Genomic DNA, 22,338 nt, shown 5'->3' on the forward strand with positions numbered 1-22,338 from the left:
GGTGGAGTGGACTGAGCCACAAGAAGCTGTCATAACTGGATCTGTGTGGAGAAATTGCTACAAGGAATGAAATTCTTTTGCAACCATTGGTCAAAAGAATAGTTAAAATAGCCTGCTTTTACTCACAGACTTTTACTCATACACTATGTACAGTATACAAATAAGAGGAGAAAAAAATAGTATTCTGCAGTGTCCAATGTTAATAATGTCCCTATAGACAAGATTTCAAAGCTACCAGAGGCCGACAGTACATACACAGAGAAAATCAGATTTTTATTGTGAGAGGATTAGTTACATCTTAGAGCAGAATTGTGAAGACTGCAAAAGTGCCCCGAACATCTTTATGTCGCTGTCTTCCTGACTCACTGTTAATTGCAGTTAGTGTTTACTTGTTTTTGTTTGCTTGGCTTGCTTGCTAGGTCTTTTATAAATGTATTTGTTGATTACTGGGTTTGTTAATTACCGGTCTGCGAGATGAAATGCATTTCAGTAAATTTTGTAACTGCTAATTGAGCCACAAACTAATTAAACTATTGTAAATCAGATTCGTTTATGTAAATAAGATAAATATACACATGTGGAATGTCGACAATTTGCACCTTCTGAAGAAATAAAAAGCGTACGGCTGTCAATTTGGTAAAAGCGATTGCTCTCGTGTTCCCCACAACATGATACAACTGATAATTATTATTGTTGTCCCCTAAATGAATCACTGTCCACATAGGCATTCTTAATTATAACATTTGCATGTTGACAAGCAGGGGGAAATTAGCTGCCATGTGTTGTAATTACTGCACAGCAAGTGTGCAGTTAATATTTATAATTGCCTGGCAGCTTGCTGGATGGAAGAAGCAAACCCAAACTGCAGCTTCCTCTCCACATTTGCCTCCTCTAAATTGTACGTCCTGTGTTTCAAAGCTTAGTAACCCATTCTAGTCCTGTGGCGTCTGCAAAAAGCAATCAAGACAGCTCCAGACAATACACAAACTCGCAGCTTGCAGCTTTCATTCCTCTCCTTTTCTTCCAAGAATGCCCCCCCTAGCACGTATATCTCTGCAGATCAACACCCCTCAGATATCTTGATAATCTGATTAAAGGAGTGTGCTAAGGAGGATTTATACACTGTGGAAGTGCTGTTTCTTCCACAGTGGGATGATTTTGTGTATGCGTTATATGACCTTTGTATTTCATTTTATTTATTTATGTTCTTTCAAAGCTACCACATAGTTGTGCAAATTGATCCCAAGGATACATAAACTCTTCCTTTGTCCAACTCTGATGTATGCTGTGTACTTCACTGTTAGCACAACAGCAGCTTGGTATTACAGATGTATGAATAATTTGTTTCCCAGTCTTTTCTCAAGGATTAAAAGTGCTTTTATGTCGCACTGCCCTCAAATGGTTAGATCTTGCACATTTTTTATCCACGGAGATGCAGAAAAGGCTGTCCTCTCTAGATTTAGTTTTAAAACTGCATATTTACTTACCAAGGAAGGCTAATAATTTCATACTCTATTAATGAAAACTATTACAAGATAGAAGTAATAAAGGAAGTCTCTATTAACAATTTAACAGAGTAGGGTTTTAGATCTACTATCTTCCTTCTTTGTTCCCATTCCAAAATCGTCAATCTGAACCGTCCGAAAACAATACCATCTCTTCCTGTTCTCATGCCTTGTTTTGCACAAAGCCAGATTGGTAATAGCTTTTTCAGCAAATACAGCTGAAAAAATGAATTTAGAAAATAGCATCCCAGATGTACAATTCCTGTTACATGTTAGCTATTGAGGATTGATTCCAGATTTTCAAATCCCCCAATTCAATTAATGTTCGGATGGTTAGACTGCCAGCTGGGACTGTGCTGGGAAGTCAGGAAGTCATGGATTAACATTTCATCGGTCACCTGTGTTCTAGAAGTCAATAATATGGATTGCTTTTGCGAAATGACTAATTAGGAAGCTATACATTAAAACCTACACACAGCACCATCCAAGTGGAAATAGTTCAACTTTCTGCAGCTTAAATTAGAGGATGTATTGGTTAGCTGGTGTTTTTAGAACTACCTGAACATATCTGGATGTCTATAGCACAATATATTTAAATTCTCCTAAACTATGTTAAAATTAAAAAAGAAAAAGAAGGAAAATGCAAATAAGTATATGTGTTGCTGGTTTTTGCAGCTAATTATTCTCAAGTCTCTGCCATGACTGCAGTTTTGCTGGTTTTGCAAATCTTTTTACAATTTATTTTACCAAAATATTCGGTGAAATACTTTTCTCATCTCAGAGGTTCTCAAACTGCTGTCCAGGAAGGGAGTTCAAGTGGTCCAAAAAAGCTTACCTAATTAGAGGTAGGTAGTAGCAGCAGAGTTTATACAACCGACTGTCAAGCCAAAATGTCCAGCCTTAAAAATACAACAGAAGTGGTAAGAATGTGTGCACTGAAGATATCTCTACGCAGAAAATTACAAGGCTTATCAGTAACATAGGTGAATTAAATGTATTCTTCACTTTAGCCCTGTTGTCAAACCTAGTCCTTTGAATGCATGTAGGTCTGGGCTCTGCTTAGGTTAGATGTATATGTTACGGTAAATGTGTGAAAACAGTAAATGTATAAATTTACCAGCACCACAGAAAATGTGTATTTCCCATGGATAATCTGTGCATCTCCTGGTTGATGTGGACAGATGTACATTTGAACAGCGGTAGGTCAGTTGCGTTTCCCTCTCACAGTTGTGATCCAGATCAGGTGCGCTGAATCACACTGCTCCGAAATAGTCATTATGCAGAAAATAGTAATTAAAATGAAAATAGTTACCCTAACCCTATCACACATTAGACTGTCTACTGAACTGTTTGCTCATTATCACCTGTAGGCTGAATCTGATCAAATGCAGATCACCAATCCACACTTGCATGTGAATTATATATATATATATATTTTAGCAATGATACATGTAGAATAAAGACAAAATCAGACAAGATAGGCTAATGCTTGAAATTAAACACCACACGAACATCATCTCATTATCCTGAAGACTAGTCCACTTTGTAGTCTGCTAACTAATTAACAGAAGTAAGACATCATTCCATAAACTTAATTTAATATAATATATTGCAAATCACAAAGTGGAGTCCAGCACATTGTTTATCTTTTCATAGTCTGATAACTACTCATACAGACACATTTGACAAGTGTAAAACTATACATCATATCAATTACCAGAAGAAACAATGAAATGCATAGGCTGCTTTGACACGTTTTAATGAGCAATTATCGCTGTTTGAAATGTTGTTTTTTACAAGATAAATGGAACAACAAATAAAATGTTAATGTAAAAATAAGAAGCTATGGGTATGAAGGGGGTATAAAGGCTTTTAGCTAATTTAATATAGGTCTAATTAGAGATCAATAAAAACAGGCTTATTGGCAGTCCAAAAATTATTCGGATGAGTATTTGATTGACATGTCAATTATATAGTCCATGTGGGAGCTTTCCCCTGTTTTGACTATTGTATTTGTCAATGGCATGAACTCCACACGCCCAAAGTTAAGACAGCTTGATGCACACAGATTTTCTCAAGATTCTTAAAAGACTGTTGGCTAAATTGGTCAATGTCTGTGCAGAATAACAAAAGTCTACATGTCAAGCGAATCTACTGACCTACCTACCCGCTTTCCCCGGGAAATGTATACATTTACCTTTTTCACACATTTCACATTTACTGTAACATATAGGCTAGATTGAAGGAGGGCTATGGTGACGTTTAATTAGGAATACAGGTTGAGATAAAAGTGGTCTTACAGTAACAGAACAGTACAGTAAGGGTTTTTGTAGAAGAATATTTAGAAGTATTTAGCTCGACTTTGAATCTTGCACTTGGTTAACCAAGATGCATGGAGTTGCGGGTTGAGCATGGTTTCACATTTCATTGTTAGCTAGCGCTGGGGTTCTGGCCATTGCAAGAGCTAATAATGGGTTTGGTATCTTATGGATTAAATGTAATGGTGTATGGTGTGCTATCTTTCCATTTGGCACACCAGTTTCTCACACCTTGTTTCATCTTTCCATAATGCACTTTTGACCAATCAATAAGCAACAATGGATGGTTTTCCTCCTCTTAACAGGGATTCCTTATTGTATATCTCCCTATCTCTCATTTTGCTGAAGACGTCTGTTTTTTGTGTTCTTTGATATTGACATATCGGTTGTGGATTGGACAACATTGAGTGCTAGATAGGAAAAGATTAGTGATGGCCTTTCCAAACAGTCTGTCTTCTCTTATACACTCACCTAAAGGATTATTAGGAACACCTGTTCAATTTCTCATTAATGCAATTATCTAACCAACCAATCACATGGCAGTTGCTTCAATGCATTTAGGGGTGTGGTCCTGGTCAAGACAATCTCCTGAACTCCAAACTGAATGTCTGAATGGGAAAGAAAGGTGATTTAAGCAATTTTGAGCGTGGCATGGTTGTTGGTGCCAGACGGGCCGGTCTGAGTATTTCACAATCTGCTCAGTTACTGGGATTTTCACGCACAACCATTTCTAGGGTTTACAAAGAATGGTGTGAAAAGGGAAAAACATCCAGTATGCGGCAGTCCTGTGGGCGAAAATGCCTTGTTGATGCTAGAGGTCAGAGGAGAATGGGCCGACTGATTCAAGCTGATAGAAGAGCAACTTTGACTGAAATAACCACTTGTTACAACCGAGGTATGCAGCAAAGCATTTGTGAAGCCACAACACGTACAACCTTGAGGCGGATGGGCTACAACAGCAGAAGACCCCACCGGGTACCACTCATCTCCACTACAAATAGGAAAAAGAGGCTACAATTTGCACAAGCTCACCAAAATTGGACAGTTGAAGACTGGAAAAATGTTGCCTGGTCTGATGTCTTGATTTCTGTTGAGACATTCAGAGTCAGAATTTGGCGTAAACAGAATGAGAACATGGATCCATCATGCCTTGTTACCACTGTGCAGGCTGGTGGTGGTGGTGTAATGGTGTGGGGGATGTTTTCTTGGCACACTTTAGGCCCCTTAGTGCCAATTGGGCATCGTTTAAATGCCACGGCCTACCTGAGCATTGTTTCTGACCATGTCCATCCCTTTATGACCACCATGTACCCATCCTCTGATGGCTACTTCCAGCAGGATAATGCACCATGTCACAAAGGTCGAGTCATTTCAAATTGGTTTCTTGAACATGACAATGAGTTCACTGTACTAAACTGGCCCCCACAGTCACCAGATCTCAACCCAATAGAGCATCTTTGGGATGTGGTGGAACGGGAGCTTCGTGCCCTGGATGTGCATCCCACAAATCTCCATCAACTGCAAGATGCTATCCTATCAATATGGGCCAACATTTCTAAAGAATGCATTCAGCACCTTGTTGAATCAATGCCACGTAGAATTAAGGCAGTTCTGAAGGCGAAAGGGGGTCAAACACAGTATTAGTATGGTGTTCCTAATAATCCTTTAGGTAAGTGTATACCTTATGTAATGAAGGTACAAAATCAGTAAATTGAACCTTCTCCTTTTGGAGCTGTTGTTACGGATTTTACAGTCCTATCATAATTTCAAAGATATTTCAAGATAGAATTTCAGAAGACGTAGCCATTATTTCTTTTTCTTTTCAAATTGGTGTTCAACTCTCTACTTTAATCAGTGAGATTCTCAAGTGAGGCTATAATTTGAGGGTTTTAGCAACCCGCTTTTACAGGGGCCATAAAAATAACACAATTTAAACCACCAGCTTAGTAGCATTTACAACTGGTCATATAAATGCAGGCAATAAAACCAATCAGGCCACATTACAGCAAAGGGATAAACAAATCAAGGATACAGACAGACCAATGACAGACTGGAATATTACAGTTTTCAAAAGCTAGGCCCTAAAATCTCACATGCTGTAATTAACGTCCCTTTCTGGACATGTTTTTGGGGGGGGGTTTCGGTCCCTGTATTGATTCTGTGGAACAAGTTGAAAGTGGTCTTACTGGGAAAGCATCGATACTGTAGGTGTGACAATACTGTCTTGTGATAACAGGTCCCAGGGGAAAGAGGCTGAGGCTGAACAGCTGCTGAGAGATTCAATCCGGTTCGGCCCCCACTTTGCTGATGCCTACTCCAGCCTTGCGTCCTTGTTTGCTGAGCAGGTAAACCTACCACTTTCCCACTGAAGGAATTGGCAGAGCCCGATACTCTGTGTAAGGTCTTGTCTTTAATCTATCACAGTGTGAGGAGATAACACTGAAGCTTACCCAATACCATCCCCTGCCCCGACTGTCAGGTATCATTATATCATATCATGACGCTTCTTTTGTTTTGCTACATCATGGCAGAAAGTGTCAGCACTTTTGTTGTTCGTTTTTTACTAAAGCACTTAGAAATGGATTCTATGGATCTGTTGACCTTTTCAGTTTTGTAAAATACACTTAACACAGCGGCGTGCTATTGATTGAGTTCTAGTTATAACTGCTGTGCTCTGGAAATTGCAGGTTGATTTCCTTCTTCTTTTTTCTTTTTTAAATTGACCCGTCCAACTTCATTGCTCTTTTTGTTTTTCCGTTGCTCGATTCTCTGATCCAGTCCATCCCTCCCCAATACATAGGTGTTGAAGATGAGGGAGCTGTCTCACATCTCATCTTCTAGCCAGTGAGACCAATGAGATTCTACAGGGCTGCCCACGCAAAACATAGACAATCAACTTTATTAATCAATTTCCCGATTATGGAAACCAGTATGCCCCTTTTGTGGGAAGGGCTGTTGTTACACTGGAAAACTTGCCATTCTTTCAACAGTTTATATTAGATACAGCTGTAAAATCCATGTACAGTGTAATTTCCCTTATGGGAAAAGCAAATATGTACATAATTCTGATTAAGTCACGATTCATATAAAAGTGAGACAGGACAAATCCATTCAGAATGGTTTAACAGTAACACAAGGCTTGGCTGATGCAGTGTTTACACTCAGATCTCAGATTGAAAGCGCTGTTACAGGATACACTTTGGAGTGCCCAGATTACACAGGCCACACAGTCAAACAAACCTGCTAAACCAAAATAACCCTCCCCAGGCAAGCAACAGCTGTACACTTTTGAAAGTTTAGGGACCTGAAGTGACTGTAACGGGATAATGTACACAGTACAAACATTGTTCGATAACGTTTCAGTTAACCAAATATCAGGTATCAGGTGTTTGTAAGGCATTGAATTGATACCTAAACCTGACACTCAGATTAAATATCCAGCCCGAATAGGTCAGCATTCCAGCAAAATAATGCTTTAAAAGAAAATCACCCCAAATGACACTTATGGACATTCAATATGTAGAAAAATATATTTGGACAAATATGTTTCCAATTTCTACCAAATATATTACATTTCACATTGTATTTCACTGTAGTGATATGGCTGGGTCTCTGATCTTGGAGGGCAGTGTCAATTTTCTGCTATTGTTCCACCAGACCTTTCATTTAATTAACTGGTCTAATTATTTGACAGAGTTAGCAATATCCCACAAATTGTTTCATAAGTTACTGCACCTTGAATACTATTTATTTTAATTTACCTGTAATGCCTTCATGTTTCAACACATACAGGCATAATTAGAAAAGTAAACTGTAAGATAATTAATCTTTATGTGACTGTTAGAAATGCTTTTCAATATATTCTAAGCATATGCTAGCGATAAGCTTGTACCAAATTCTTTACTATCTACAGCCGAACAGCAATTTTACAGCTTTGCTCACAGCACCAAAGACTTGATTCACCCCTTGTAGCTTTAAATACAGCTTTTTCATTATGGATGAAATTAAATAAAACTAATTCAGATTAGATCATTAATCTTGCTAGAAAGAAAATGCCATTGTTTTTTGCCATTCAATTTAATACATACACTGCCAGTGCCTGGACTGCAATATTACAGAAGAAACCATTTCACTGATTACATCGTATTCTATTTATTTATTCATTTATTCTTTTGTTTCCTCAGTGCCTACAGATTAGGAAACGTTGTAATAAAACTATTTATTTTAGATGCATTTAAAATAACTTGAAGAAGCTCTTCAGGCCAACCATTACATACACATTTATCTAATTGAAAAACCTATATTAAAATAGTAATGCAATGCACACTTCCTTTTATGAGATACACCTATGATTTAGATATTGTGTACAGCGAAAGGTTTGTACACACTCTACAAAAAGTGATAACATTTTAGATTTCCAAATCGCTAAATATTTGAACAATAACAATCAATATGGGCAACGAATTACAGGAATTAAGGTCAAAGGTTTCAATACCACAACCATTCCTTTGTCAATTCCATGCCTACATTTACTGAACATTTTAAGGTTGCATGTTATTTATTTTCTGGTCAATTTTGATCTTTCAGAAAGGTTTCCTATTATTGGATTGAAACAGACTATGTCAGTTGTTGCCAAAGCCAATACAAAGTATCAACCCCAGCAGCACCAACTGTGAATAAGTATTTAAACACGTATTCAAAACTGAAAGGAGTTCAAACATGAAGGACCACATTCATCTAATAATAAGCACTACATTAATTTTACGCCTCTTTTTATTTTGTTCCTAATAAAAGGTACAATAATGAAGCTATAAAATATCACATTAATCTTTCCGGAAGCTAATTTATGAATCCCCAAAGGCAGGCAGAATATATATTTTGGATTTTGACAGTTGTTTTTCTTTTTTTTTCTTTTTATAACAGAATAAATAAGGACATATTTTTTCAAGTTAAGATTATTAACTAGTCAGTGGAAAAGCAGGTTGAATTGTAAAAAGCACTGATCTGGAGAATCACTAATATGTTTCAGTGTTATCAGTTCTTGTTATCGGGATCATATATCTACAGTCATAGGCCCTAACTTTTCTGTCTTTGTATATTTGAACATATGGTTCTACTTTTGTCTCCTGTATTTAGAATTTCTCAGCCTGACAATTACACGATTCTGTGCCACAAGACAAGTTCACAAGACACAGAGAGTAATTGGTGGTGCAAAAGTTAATTTAACACTAGGTGAGTTGTGTCAGAGAGTAGAGGATTCACACCTTGTGTCAGAAATAGTGGAAAATGTCTCATCAGTTGTTATTACATGCTGAGAAGTCATGAAAGTAGAGGTTGTGGACTTCCTTTTGAGGTGGTACTGCTAGATTACAATTTCAGTGTTTCTGTGAATACTCTATTTAACAGCTCCTGCTTTTAATCTGTATGTTTTGTCATGTTGATCAATGTTTAATTCGTATTCAAACATAAACCAGATATATTTAGAGCTGTAAACCGTTACGACCACATTAAATAAGTCATGACAGTACCTCTGCTATCATGACTTATTTACCACCATGTAAACACAGCCATTCTTGTCACTTGTCATTTATTCCAGATTAAGCTGTTTAGAAAGAACCCTACTGTGGCTGTCAATTTCTATTGCAGCCAACTGCGTGACGGTATTGTGTTAATGAAGATCACACTGAATGAACAGTCTAGTATAGATCAGAAAACCCCATAATAATCCACCAACCGGCCTTCTGTAATTATTATAATGTGCTTTTTGAGAGCGTTTTAAATTAAGAAACAAGTGGAAAAACAATTATCATTTTTAGACGTGTCGGGATAGTTTTGACTTGAGCCTGAGCCCTTTCAAAGCTTAAGTGGCTGATGTGGTTAAACACTTAAAAGGACTATAGATCTCCATGGGGATCTTGTTTCATTGAACTGAACCTCAAACAAAATATTATCTCCAAATGAGGACAAAAAAAAGTCAAATGCTATTTCATTTGAATTTTTTTTTAACTGTGAAGCATTATAGGGAAATCCTGTGGTGGTAGGTAGTGGGGACTGACTGTCTTTGGTTTATACCTGACGTAATAGATGGCTGTTTTTAGTGCTTGGCTGGCAGTTGAGTTGATTACACGTCTTCCACAAAGAACCTCAGTCTTGCAAGACTCCTAATTCTTAACTAGGAATTGTGCTCCTGTTTCTGTGAGGTAATGTCACCTGCTTTCTGTGAAGTTTGTCTTCTTCTGGTCCCGTGCTCTTTTCTTAAAAATGAACAGGTGTGTGTGCTCTGGGTAGGCATATTAAGATGGCTAGACTGAAGAATGTGCACTTGAAGATAGCAAAAGCAAACACTGCATTAAAAAGACTAAAGCGTTGCGAAGTTCAGGCTTTACACAATGATCTTGCTGATACAAGTATTCTGCTCAGAAGATTTAGTAAATAATCTGCAGCTGTTCATCCACAGGCAATTAACCGAATTCAAGTTTAATGGACAACAGTTTGAGTTCATTCCTTCTATGCATTGTTTTGGACATTATCTTTTGTTTATGCTCTTTAGTGTTGCAGTAGCGCAGTTATTAACCCTTTTTCTTCATTTGTGTTTTTGTTTAGAAGCGGTTTGATGAGGCCAATGAAGTTTATCTCCAGGGCATTGAAAACTGCCCTGACAGTTCAGATCTACATAATAATTTTGGTGTTTTCCTAGTGGACGCAGGTGTGTATTCAGGTGACTTTCATTGACCATTTTAACAGTGCACACTTTCAGAGCAGCACGTTTTCAATGGGTAGAAATGGTCAATTGTTTTCTGGTTTGAACTCTAAAGACTCTGATTTCTTCTTGAATAAATAAATACACAATCCATGGTATTGTGGTGCCATATATTTTGATCAGTCCAATGCATACGGTACATGACCCATGAAATTATATTACCAGCCAGATGCTGTTAAAATGTAAATGCATATGAGTGATACTGTGTCTTGCTAAATGTGTTTTGCTAAGTGTTTTGTAATTATTGCTTGTAATGAAAATCTATATTATGTTCCGTTTAATAATTTGTTAAAGTGATGACAAAGGAATCATATACTGTTTCCAGAGCAAAACCATAGAGACTTATTCACTTTGTTGCTATTTGGGATAAAATATTTGGATGCATTCCATACAAAAGAAAATCATGCACACTTGCAAACCAATTAATATATTAAAAATAATATAAACTGTGTGAAAAATAATACAACATTGTTGTTTAATATAATAAATACTGTGGTGTAGTATAGATTCAAAAACTGCAATATGTGAGCAAATATTATATTTCACTGCACATTAGACTTGGCTTCCAGGGTAAAACAGATATTTGGCATAATCATTTTCAAAGCAGTGAAGCCTAGTGTATCTATAGGGGGAAAACAATCTCTCTTAAGAACATTCTTTACCTGGGTGATCTTTTTTCAGGCTAGTTTTTTTCCCCCCTCTGTAAGCAGTTTCTTTTCCCCCTCTCACACTTTACAACCCGGGCTTCTCTCCTCCAGGAGAAGCGGACAGGGCAGCCAGCCATTACCAGCAAGCCATTCGGCTCAAACCAACACACTACGTCGCCATGGTGAACCTGGGAAGATTGCTGCGCTCGTCTGCTCAGAACAAGGAGGCAGAATCCTGGTACAAAAGGTGAGGGAACAAATACAAAATTACCTGGGGAAGAAAAAAAGGCCAGTCAGTTTCATCATACATCATATAATTTGGTCTGCGTGTAATGCTTAGGAATATGCAGAATTCACATGAAATAACAGAAATGCTTTTAATTACCCATACTTACACATTCTTGTAAAAAAGGATTTGGGTATTTTAACAAATAGGAGCATGGGCCACTTTGCCACTTATATTATACATAGACTATTAAATAGTTTGAAAACATTTTGGAGACAGGAGTTTTTACTGATAGAAAAGGTTCAAATGAACCTAAAAAAGCTAATCAACGGATTTAAACTGTCAACAATGTAACTTTAAGACTTTGTTTTGTTTAAAGTTCGGAGTGAAAGTTTAAAAACGCATCAGATAAATTATTGGTAGGAAAGGGGAAAATAAACTATTGCTAAAGAACAGCAGTAGTACAGAGACTTATTCTTAGTAGAGAGATTTATTCAGGATGTTCGTCAGTCTTAACTCTGACCCAGTGTTTTTGCAGGGCCTTGCAGGTGACCCGCAAGGTGGAAATCCTGACTCCGCTGGGGGCTCTGTACTACAACACGGGACGCTTTGAGGAGGCGCTGCAGGTGTACAGAGAGGCCGCTGCCCTACAGCCCGACAACACTGAGATCTGGCTGGCACTGGTAAGGCTGGGAGCATGAAGTGGACCCGTCGCCATTTGTTCAAGTTACTCCAGAGTTTCCAGAAGTCAATTAATGTGGACCGATGCTAGATGCTGCTTAGCTTTTGCAGTTTTAATTCAGTGTCAGGATTCTAACAAAATAGAGGAAATCTGACCAATTTAAATGGCAAAAGTTTTCATTTAAAAAAGCAAGTCAGTGCCTTGATTCAGAAGTGTTTCATCACACTCTAATAACCCTGGAGAGGTTACAGATAGCAGGAGGCTGTCCAACCCACAGTGCTTAGTTGGTAGTTAGCAAATTAATAAGCCAAGAACCCCATCATAACGGTTTTCTCAGCATCTACAGTGCAACACTGTCTTCACCCCTCTGGTCTGAATGCCAATTTCAGTGGATGCCGCTTGGTGTCAGGGTATAGTGTGAAGTCCAGGAATTCCTTCCAGAGTTTCCAAACTCAATCAAAAATCCCTCGTAGAATTGACTTACAGTGAGGGGAAAAAAGTATTTGATCCCCTGCTGATTTTGTACGTTTGCCCACTGACAAAGAAATTATCAGTCTATAATTTTAATGGTAGGTGTATTTTAACAATGAGAGACAGAATAATAGCAAAACAATCCAGAAAAATGCATTTCAAAAAAGTTATAAATTGATTTGCATGTTAATGAGGGAAATAAGTATTTGATCCCCTATCAATCAGCAAGATTTCTGGCTCCCAGGTGTCTTTTATACAGGTAACGAGCTGAGATTAGACACCTGTACACAGAAGCAATCAATCAATCAATGAACATCTGAATGATTCAGAGGAGAACTGGGTGAAAGTGTTGTGGTCAGATGAGACCAAAATCGAGCTCTTTGGCATCATCTCAACTCGCCGTGTTTGGAGGAGGAGGAATGACCCCAAGAACACCATCCCCACCGTCAAACATGGAGGTGGAAACATTATGCTTTGGGGGTGTTTTTCTGCTAAGGGGACAGGACAACTGCACCGCATCAAAGGGACGATGGACGGGGCCATGTACCGTCAAATCTTGGGTGAGAACCTCCTTCCCTTAGCCAGGGCATTGAAAATGGGTCGTGGATGGGTATTCCAGCATGACAATGACCCAAAACACACAGCCAAGGCAACAAAGGAGTGGCTCAAGAAGAAGCACATTAAGGTCCTGGAGTGGCCTAGCCAGTCTCCAGACCTTAATCCCATAGAAAATCTGTGGAGGGAGCTGAAGGTTCGAGTTGCCAAACGTCAGCCTCGAAACCTTAATGACTTGGAGAGGATCTGCAAAGAGGAGTGGGACAAAATCCCTCCTGAGATGTGTGCAAACCTGGTGGCCAACTACAAGAAACATCTGACCTCTGTGATTGCCAACAAGGGTTTTGCCACCAAGTACTAAGTCGAAGGGGTCAAATACTTATTTCCCTCATTAACATGCAAATCAATGTATAACTTTTCAAGAACAAATCAAGAACAAGGTCAACAGAATCAGTTGATAAGATTGCAATGTATAACAAGTTTCTGTTAGCCCCCAAGACTAAATTAAGCTGCTATCTCATTTAATTCCCTAAGCTTTTGCAGTGACTCTGCTTCTAATACAATTTTCTTTTTTTTTTTTTTTTTCCAGGCTCAAGTCTTAGCTATGGCCGGTCGAACAAAAGAAGCAGAAAAGATGACCTTTGGGATTTTATCTAGAAACATTGCCTGTGTTGAATGTTATCGACTCTTATCTGCAATTTACAGCAAGCGGGGCAGTCATAATGAGGTATGCAAATAAGACCCGGAGAGAGGCCGTATTTATAGTGTTTGTGCCAGACAGTCTGTGTAACACTGCGGTGGTCCTGAGGCTGAGACGGTACGTTGTGATAGTGTTCACAGGCTGTCAGCACTCACTGGCTGACTTTCGCCTCTTCAGAGCAACAAGGGAAAAGGGAAGTGGGAGGGTTACTTTTAACTCTTTGCAATCTGTAACTTTGCCACCTGTGAGGTCATGATCAACTCAACCTTCCAGGAAGAGATTCACCAAACCAAATCAACACCTCAGGCATACACTGCACGACTATCAAAGGTCTGCGCTTATACATTTCTCAAAGATAAACTGTTCAAATTACACGGCTCTCGAACTGAGGTCCACAAGCTCCTTTCAGAACCACAGAGAGCACAGCCACATGGAGAGATTTAATTAGGCCTACAAGCGAAGGTAGGAATGGTCTTACAGCTCCGTTAAGGTTGTTTTTACAGTTATGTTTTGAGTACTTTGTGCAAAATTTTAAGAGATGTTTCTTAATGAGACCTAGTCTAAAACTTCTAAAACTCTCTATTACTTGACCCATTTACTTTTCAGTTCAGTGATAAAAGCTGGGTTGAAAATGGCAAGTTGAATAAGTGTATAATTGAATCTTCTACCACTCTTACACAGTCCCTTGCCTTTTTTCTGCAAAATGATTGTGTAATTGATGTCACAGATATGTGTCAGGGGTCAGCATACCAAGCTACCAGAGTGGGTAAGCTAATCATTTCAGACCAAAATAAAGATAATTAGGATAGATGGTGTGTAATTAATATGTTTACGAGTTGGGCTTATTCAGATGTTCTCCATTCATTAGAGGATTGGGTTTCACTGATGTTTGAAGCTTTTTTTTTTTGGCTAGGCTCTTGACGCACTAGAAAAAGCCATCCAGCTGAACCATGGGGATCCAAACATGAAGGCTGAACTGCACTTCTCGAAAGGCAACCAGCTGAGAGAAATGAACCTCCTCAACCATGCTTTTGAGGTACGTTTGCTTCTGTTTTAACTGGATCCCTCCAGAAATTATGCTAACTGGGTCACTTCCTCTGTTATTGGCATTACTGAAACTCTTTGATTGATGTGTTGACGGAATATGTTGTTCATTTGCATTCTTTAATTTTTAATGGGCATATTAATAATAATAAGCATTAAGGACATTTACTGCAAATCACTCCAATCTCCTTACATGATTGCTTAGAAAAATAAATGCACTGCGCAGAGCTGCTCTAGAGTCTGCAAATAACGGGTGGCATTTACTCCCCATCCGGTCAGAGGAAGTTCACAAGGAGCTGCTGTATTTACAAGTTAATTTGTGGAGTTTCCTCCTCCAGTTAAGTTCCAGCGATCGCTTTCATTACAATCCTGGCCTCCAGCCAGTGTTCCATTACTCACTTAGATATTCATCTCTTTCTGCAACAGCTATGCAAATAGATCTGAATTTCTGCAACAGAAAAACAAGACTCCACTTCTGCACAGTAATCAATCCCATGTTTTATTTCTCGATGGGAAAAGCAATGTTATGAAGAATGTGGTTAGCCAAGTAGAGTGCAGTATGTTAAAGGTTTTGTTTCCACCTAGTGGTCTTTTGAAGGTATAACCTTGAAGTTTATAACACTGTAAAACCTGATCAGTCTTTCACTGTGCAAAGTGTGAAGATCTTGCTGGGCATTTCAAAAATACTCTCTCTCTTTACACAGAGCTACAAGATAGCTGTTGAACTCAATCCTGACCAATCACAGGCCTGGATGAACATGGGTGGAATCCAGCACATAAAGGTACATCTTCACAACAAGGCTGATGATATGAATACATTTATTCAATGGTTAGCAGTGGAGTTACAAACACAGTAAATATATATATTACTTTTCTGACACTGAATTTTCAATCTTTTTCCATAACTTTAAACTTTACTTTGTGTCTAGCTATGTAAATAAATCTTTATACTAAAGGAAAGGAAGATTTTACAAAAATGGAAATGTATATATATATTTCCATGAAGAGTCTTTATCATTATTACTTAATTTAGCATAAGCTATTATTCCTTTCCAAATTATAAGGATAAATGGATTACAAATACTACCAAGATCAGGATGTTGTCCTGTGGACAAACACTCTGATTTGCTTCTAACCTGTTTACAAGCAGCAGCAGTAAAACTTGCCCGCCTCAAACTGAACTCTAACTGCAGTTAAACAGGCAGATATGAGAGAGACTGATTGGTGGCAAGACACCAATGTTTTGTTTTAAATAATGCATTGTATTTTTCAAAGATATACCAAAGTAAAAAATATATAAAGAAATAAACTGGAAGAAAAACCTCTGACAATACATATGACTAAATATTCTGGTAACACTTTATAATAATTAAGTACTTTAAGTTAAGTTAATTAAGTTAACAAATGCACAATTACACTGTTCTTATGAGCAACTAAGATGTAGTTACTGAGTACTTACAATGTTAATACACAGTAACTACGGAGACCTATTGTAAAGTGTTACCATTGTTCTTATGCGAAAGGCCTTTAACAATGAATAAAATGTGTATAGTAAATAAGGCCCTATAGCTAGAACTCCCCCCATTTGTATTAAGTAATACATACATTTTTTTTTTTGTGTTTGTGTGTCAAAAATAATCTTTCATTAGTCAAACGCTTCCCCCACTACTAGACTAGGACATTTAAAATACTTACCGAATCAAACATTATATGGTGTGCGCAAACAACACGGCTGTCATACTACAATTGATTTAAGGATAAATTAGAGTAGGACTTTTAAGTAATTAAAGTAAGATATTCTACCAGAGTCTTATTAGGGTGACTTACAGTGATAACAATGGCTACTGCTCTTCCTCCAATTACAGTTTATGGCTTAAATAATTTTACCATAAATGCAGCGTTACTGAAATCAAATGCTGAAAGCAAATTTTGCCAGAGGAAGATCGAAGATAAGTTGTGAACAACATATTTCATGTGTACATCTAGACCTGCAAGTGGCCTCTGATCACAACTTTTATTTATGAAGTATAAAGGCCATCAGTGGTTAATTATAGATAAACACCTTATTTATTATTTTGTGGAAATTCTTATCCAAGACTTACAGGGTTTTTCAAGCACTAAAACACAATGTAGTATATAATAATATTATATAATTGTATACTACAAAACATTGTGCAGAGCAACTACAACAATTTTGCATTTGTATAGAAAATGTACTTTTTATTACTTTAGATCATTTGGAAAATTAACAATAGAAATGGTCTCTTACAGAGTTGAGTAATTTTTTCCAGGTTGATAATGTTGTTAAGAAACGAGAAAATAAGCAATTCGGAGAAATGGAAAAACGGAACGAAGCTTTATTCATTTTAAACTTTCTCTGAATCATAATTGTCATTCATAAGTTAAATTCAACTTTAGACTTTAGCAGTTCACAATGGACTGTCATGAAACAAAACAAATGTAAATCAAAACTTCTATAGGAGGGTAAGGCTTCTTGTGTGACTGTAAACTCAAGGACATGTCTGTGCAGGGAGACTACGTGGCAGCGCGCAAGTACTACGAAAAGGCCTTGCAGCTTTCCCCGGGCAGCAAGCTCCTGAAGGAGAACCTGGCCAAACTAGACCGCTTGGAAAAGAAGCTGCAGGGGTAACAGGGACACAGCGTTTCCTGAAGAAACAGTCCCAGGAACAGAGACCACAAAGAGAGCAGCCAAGCCCCAGGAAGACCAAGCTGCTGCTGCTGCTTGAGGAAGAAAGGCTCCTGGGCCAGAGTTATTAAGTGTTTGGTTCTTGTGCGCGTTCTGGATGGGCGGGGAACAGACATCTCTGGGTGTCTGGACTGGAGAAGAAACATGCTGGCAGTTTGTCACGGTCAAGTATGGATAAGCTTTAAAGTAAATCTGCAGTTAGATTTCTCTGATTACAGTATATCAATACCTTGAAACAAAATGACAAAATTATGGCTTTTCTGCACCTGGTAATTAAATTTTTATGAAGAGATTATTATTATTATTATTATTTTTTATCTTTTTAGTGAGAACATCAATGAGGATCAGTCCTTTTCGAGTTTAATGAAACTGTCAATAGACCAAATTTTCGTAAAATTATCCACTACAACTACTGTACCACAATACAGCTGGGGCACTATATTTGTTTCCTTGTAAGTCATTATAGTATTCTTTGAAATGATTTTGTCAGAATGTGACTCTTCTTTCTGGTTTTATGTATGTGTGTGTCTGTGAAAATCATGAATGTAATGCTTCACACATTTGCATCACTTTTTCTTTCCTGTGAATTCATGACCACAAAATCCTACTTCAAAGTTGAAGATATGCCCAGCGTTTCGTTATTTAAAGAGAATCTTCTGGTGGAATGTAAACAAGAATCCAGAATAAAAATTCCAGATCTTTGTGCAATGATTGTAATATTAAGTGTCTAATTTGTACCAGAATATATTTTTATTTTGAGAGTATTTGGGAAATGTCATTTTATGTTGTTTTCTTTTTTGTTTTTATCAGAAGATTTAAAAAACAAACATCTTATTAAAGAACTCCTACAATCTTAGTTATTCTATAATATGATTGCTATTTTCCTGTACTTTTGCAGGTTTCCCTCAAAAAGTTCTGATTACCATACATGCGATACATATTGTGATGAAGTCTATAAGGATGCGTAAATGACTGCATCTGTTGTCAGTGATGCAGTGATTCATCTTTACCATCAGTGGCTACATTTTTTGCTTTATTTTTGTTTAGTTTTCTTTGCTGTGGAAATCTGCACAGAGATGTACATACAGATTGAAGAAACAACAGGATAAATGGGAATTGTGTGCATGCATACCTTGGTTTGATTATTATTATGATGTTGTGAAGTAAATATTGCATTTTTTTGGCAAGTGTGTATGTGTGTATATGTATGTGTGTATATATATATATATACACATAATTTTATTTTTTCTGGGCACAAATGATCTTCATGTGTGTGATTTTATTTATGGATACATTTCTATTTTTTGTTTTGCTTTGAATTGTATTTTTGCCAGCCTGTCAATTTGCATTCTGAAGTAATCAATGAAGAAATTGCATATGTATTTATTTTATGCAAAGATATCCTTTATTTTTATTCTGAATTTGTATGTGTTGGACTTCTTAAATGTGTGATCTTACATTTATGGTATCAATGTTTTGTTTTGGTTTAAATAAACCTATGTAAAAACAAATATCTGTGACAATATTGGAAGGGAAATTCAATTATTCAGAATCTGTGAAATTGTGCAACATTGTTATGATTCCACCAGTTTGTTTAAAACAAAACTATATATTTTCTTAAGTTATTTATCCTATTCAGTACGATAAACTATTTCACATTGTCTAAAGAAATAGGCATGGATATTTTTTATTCCTCAATTATGCAACCAAGGCCAAATTAGTGTATGTGCTTTGTGTACAATTTCAATTAAAAAAAAAAAAAAGTCTATTAATTGCTCCATTTGGTCTGTAAAACTAGTCTCTCGTCAGCTGTTTGCTGTTTCATTAGTCAATGAGTCACGAGACTGATTTCTTAAGAATACAACATCTTTGGACAATTTCCATATAGATAAATTAACTCAATCAGCATGCTGTGATTGGGCCTGTTTCCAGTATGTATCCATTTAATACAGCACACTGCACTTAATATCGCACCCATTTTAAATTGCATGTGCACGTGACAAACACCTGCTATTTATAACCTGTTATGTATCAGTGGTGTAGTCCTGAGGGACTCTGCAGTACAACAGCTATTTTCATCTTGTTTCATTATGAAATAAATGAGGGTGTGGATTTCTCATATGAACATTAAAATACTAAAATAAATGAATTCTAAACATTTTTATTCAGACTGAATTCTAAGATCTATATGGAGAGAAAGACAGAGATTGAGGTGCAGGAATACTGTAGGGACTGTATTATGGGCATCACATTTGTAAACCGGTGTCTATTTTAAAGGTAATTCTGTAAAGTCACCTGACCTTCACTTTCCAGAACTTTCAGTATGTCAAAAGAAAATGTTATTTGTCAGATCTGTTAACAAAAGACAGGGCATATGTGTAATTGGCTTTATTTATTTCATTCAGGTCTGAATACATTTAAATACAATTAAATACATGCACCAGCGAAACAGCTTGCATATTTATGAGTCATAATAGCTTTTATTAATGTCAATTAATTGAAACCATCACAAACAGATTCCATGCCATATGCCCTCTTGAGAGAGAGAGAGAGGGGGACTAAAGTAAATTGATACTGTAGGTTAGGAAGCTGTCACTTCAGAAATAAAACAATCACTGCAGATTCTGATCACGTCCGAAACAGAAATATTCTTAGTTTTCAGGTTTTTGATGCAGTTGCAGTTATGACAACACAATGTTTTTCTTTAGCATTATGTAATACCCCCAGAAAAGCTAAATATGGGTGATGGATATTTTTCCACATGATAGTGACACAAAACACAAAGCTAAACCAAGCCTAAATTATTAAAATCAGAAATAAGTTTTTTTTCTTCATTTATGGTTTGGGCTCATAAATTTCCTGATCAAAAACCCACTGAAACTGTATGGGGTTAACTTGACAGGAAGGGGAGCACTGATATATTCAGGGAAAAAACTGAATTGACCTTATTGGCTTTTGCTGAAGTTGGCAGCTCTAGTCAGTAAAGTAATTCAGACACCGGGATAGTAGAGACACACAGAGGCCTGATCACTATCATTCACTATCACACGTCATTCGTTAATTATTACGGGCCAAAGGGTCACTGTACCACACAGCACATGTATTAGTAAAACTAACAAATATTCTGACAAGAACACCTGATTGTTGTTGTAATTAAGAATAATGACTAAAGATTCTCCATGTTCAATAATCGTGTTTATGCCTTTATTTATTGTAATCCTACACGCTTGAGGCCTCTTATTGCATCCCACATTCAGGACATCTAGCTTTCTTATGGTTGTTAAAACTCATACAACAGGCTTGATCTTCACAATTGAAACAGACAACTTTTGATGTGTGTTAGTTTTGTTAGTTTAAAACTAATGTTAAATTGCTTGTGTAGAAAATGATCACTTTCCACTGTCATTAAATAACATTTTTATGTATGTATGTATTAATTAGCAGACGCCCTTGTCCAGGGTGACCTACAAAATATAAGAGCAATACAAATTGCAATAATACAGTACAGTTTATACCTCAATACGAATGCTACTCATATCTAATCATTCTACTCTTCATGTAAATATTTGTGGTAAACTTTACCGGTCATGGTTACTATGGATGCTGCCATCTACTGTGCTTTTTGGGAAACACTTTAATCATTCGTATGTTTCCGGTTTATTGCGGGTTAATGATGTCATGACGGTTGACGGTCAACTAGTGCGAGAGCACTAAGAATAAAGAAGGTGAAAGATTAAATACATTATGTGTATTATCTGTACGTTACCTGAATTCATCTTGCATTGTTTGAAAGCTATCACTTTTTCACCTTAAATAAATCCACTCACTATCCAGTTTGAGGGAGTAAAATACATCATATCTGACAAAAGTTTGGAATACCAACGTTCAATTGAAATACTGCATGAATGTATTTGTTTTAATGACCCAAGCCAACGTCTAAAGCAGTGGGATCATATAGGCTGTTATCTCTTAGCAAACAACCAAACGAATTAATAAACATATGCATAATTCATGTTTGAATTTCACAATCAAATATGAAAAACAACTACAGAATGACAATGAAAATAACATATGAAGATGAAGATGTATATCTTCATCTTCATCACTGCAGACGCTGTTAGCCACGCCAACCCCTCACTACACCGATATCACAGTGTGACGTCACAGTGATCTCCCCGACGTAAGCTTAGTTTATAAGTGACGGAGTGGAGTGACCTGACAATCAGTGAGCATCAACCGACTGACACGTTTGCATCCTCGGACAAAACACATCTTCGGTTTATCTACTGCCATTTTACAATTATAAATGGGTATCAATAACTCAAAGCATGCGGTGAGTTATTCCTCCATCGCGGAGTAATTTTCGCCCTTAATTAATCAACCAATCAATCGCTCGTGTTTCTGACGTGTGTCTTTGCTCACCTTCCCGCAGTCTCAGGCCCGCGGCGACTCGGCCCTCCTGGCGCTCTTCGCCTGCACCCGGTGCTCGGGCGTCGTGGTGGCGCCCATGCTGCAGTGCCGGGGCGGGCACCTCCTCTGCGCCCGCTGCCGCCAGAAGTGGAGGTGCCGGCGGCTCTGCCCCACCTGCCTCGGCCCCCTGAAGCCCCCAGTGAGGAACATCATACTGGAGCAGGTGGCGTCAACACTGGGCCTCAACTCCGAGGTAACATCGCTAATAGCACCTCCGTGTTTTGTACTACTTCAGTAATTCATTCATTGATAG

At 37.5% G+C, this 22,338-nt stretch overlaps 1 protein-coding gene across 2 annotated transcripts in view; it reads left to right on the top strand.

Moving 5' to 3' along the window:
- tmtc1 (transmembrane O-mannosyltransferase targeting cadherins 1) overlaps positions 1-19,126 on the top strand; it is a 121,487-nt gene extending 102,361 nt beyond the window's left edge. For both annotated transcript variants that reach the window (XM_066705291.1, XM_066705292.1), the window contains exons 12-19: positions 6,060-6,168; positions 10,427-10,529; positions 11,342-11,477; positions 11,995-12,139; positions 13,754-13,891; positions 14,778-14,900; positions 15,613-15,690; positions 17,439-19,126. In XM_066705291.1, the coding sequence (XP_066561388.1) occupies positions 6,060-6,168; positions 10,427-10,529; positions 11,342-11,477; positions 11,995-12,139; positions 13,754-13,891; positions 14,778-14,900; positions 15,613-15,690; positions 17,439-17,558 (952 nt within the window). In that variant the 3' untranslated portion in view covers positions 17,559-19,126. The remainder of the gene's footprint in view (positions 1-6,059; positions 6,169-10,426; positions 10,530-11,341; positions 11,478-11,994; positions 12,140-13,753; positions 13,892-14,777; positions 14,901-15,612; positions 15,691-17,438) is intronic.
- The last annotated feature ends 3,212 nt before the right edge of the window (positions 19,127-22,338 follow it).

Source organism: Amia ocellicauda, chromosome 5 (genome assembly GCF_036373705.1).
Source record: "Amia ocellicauda isolate fAmiCal2 chromosome 5, fAmiCal2.hap1, whole genome shotgun sequence".
Lineage (NCBI taxonomy): Eukaryota > Metazoa > Chordata > Actinopteri > Amiiformes > Amiidae > Amia > Amia ocellicauda.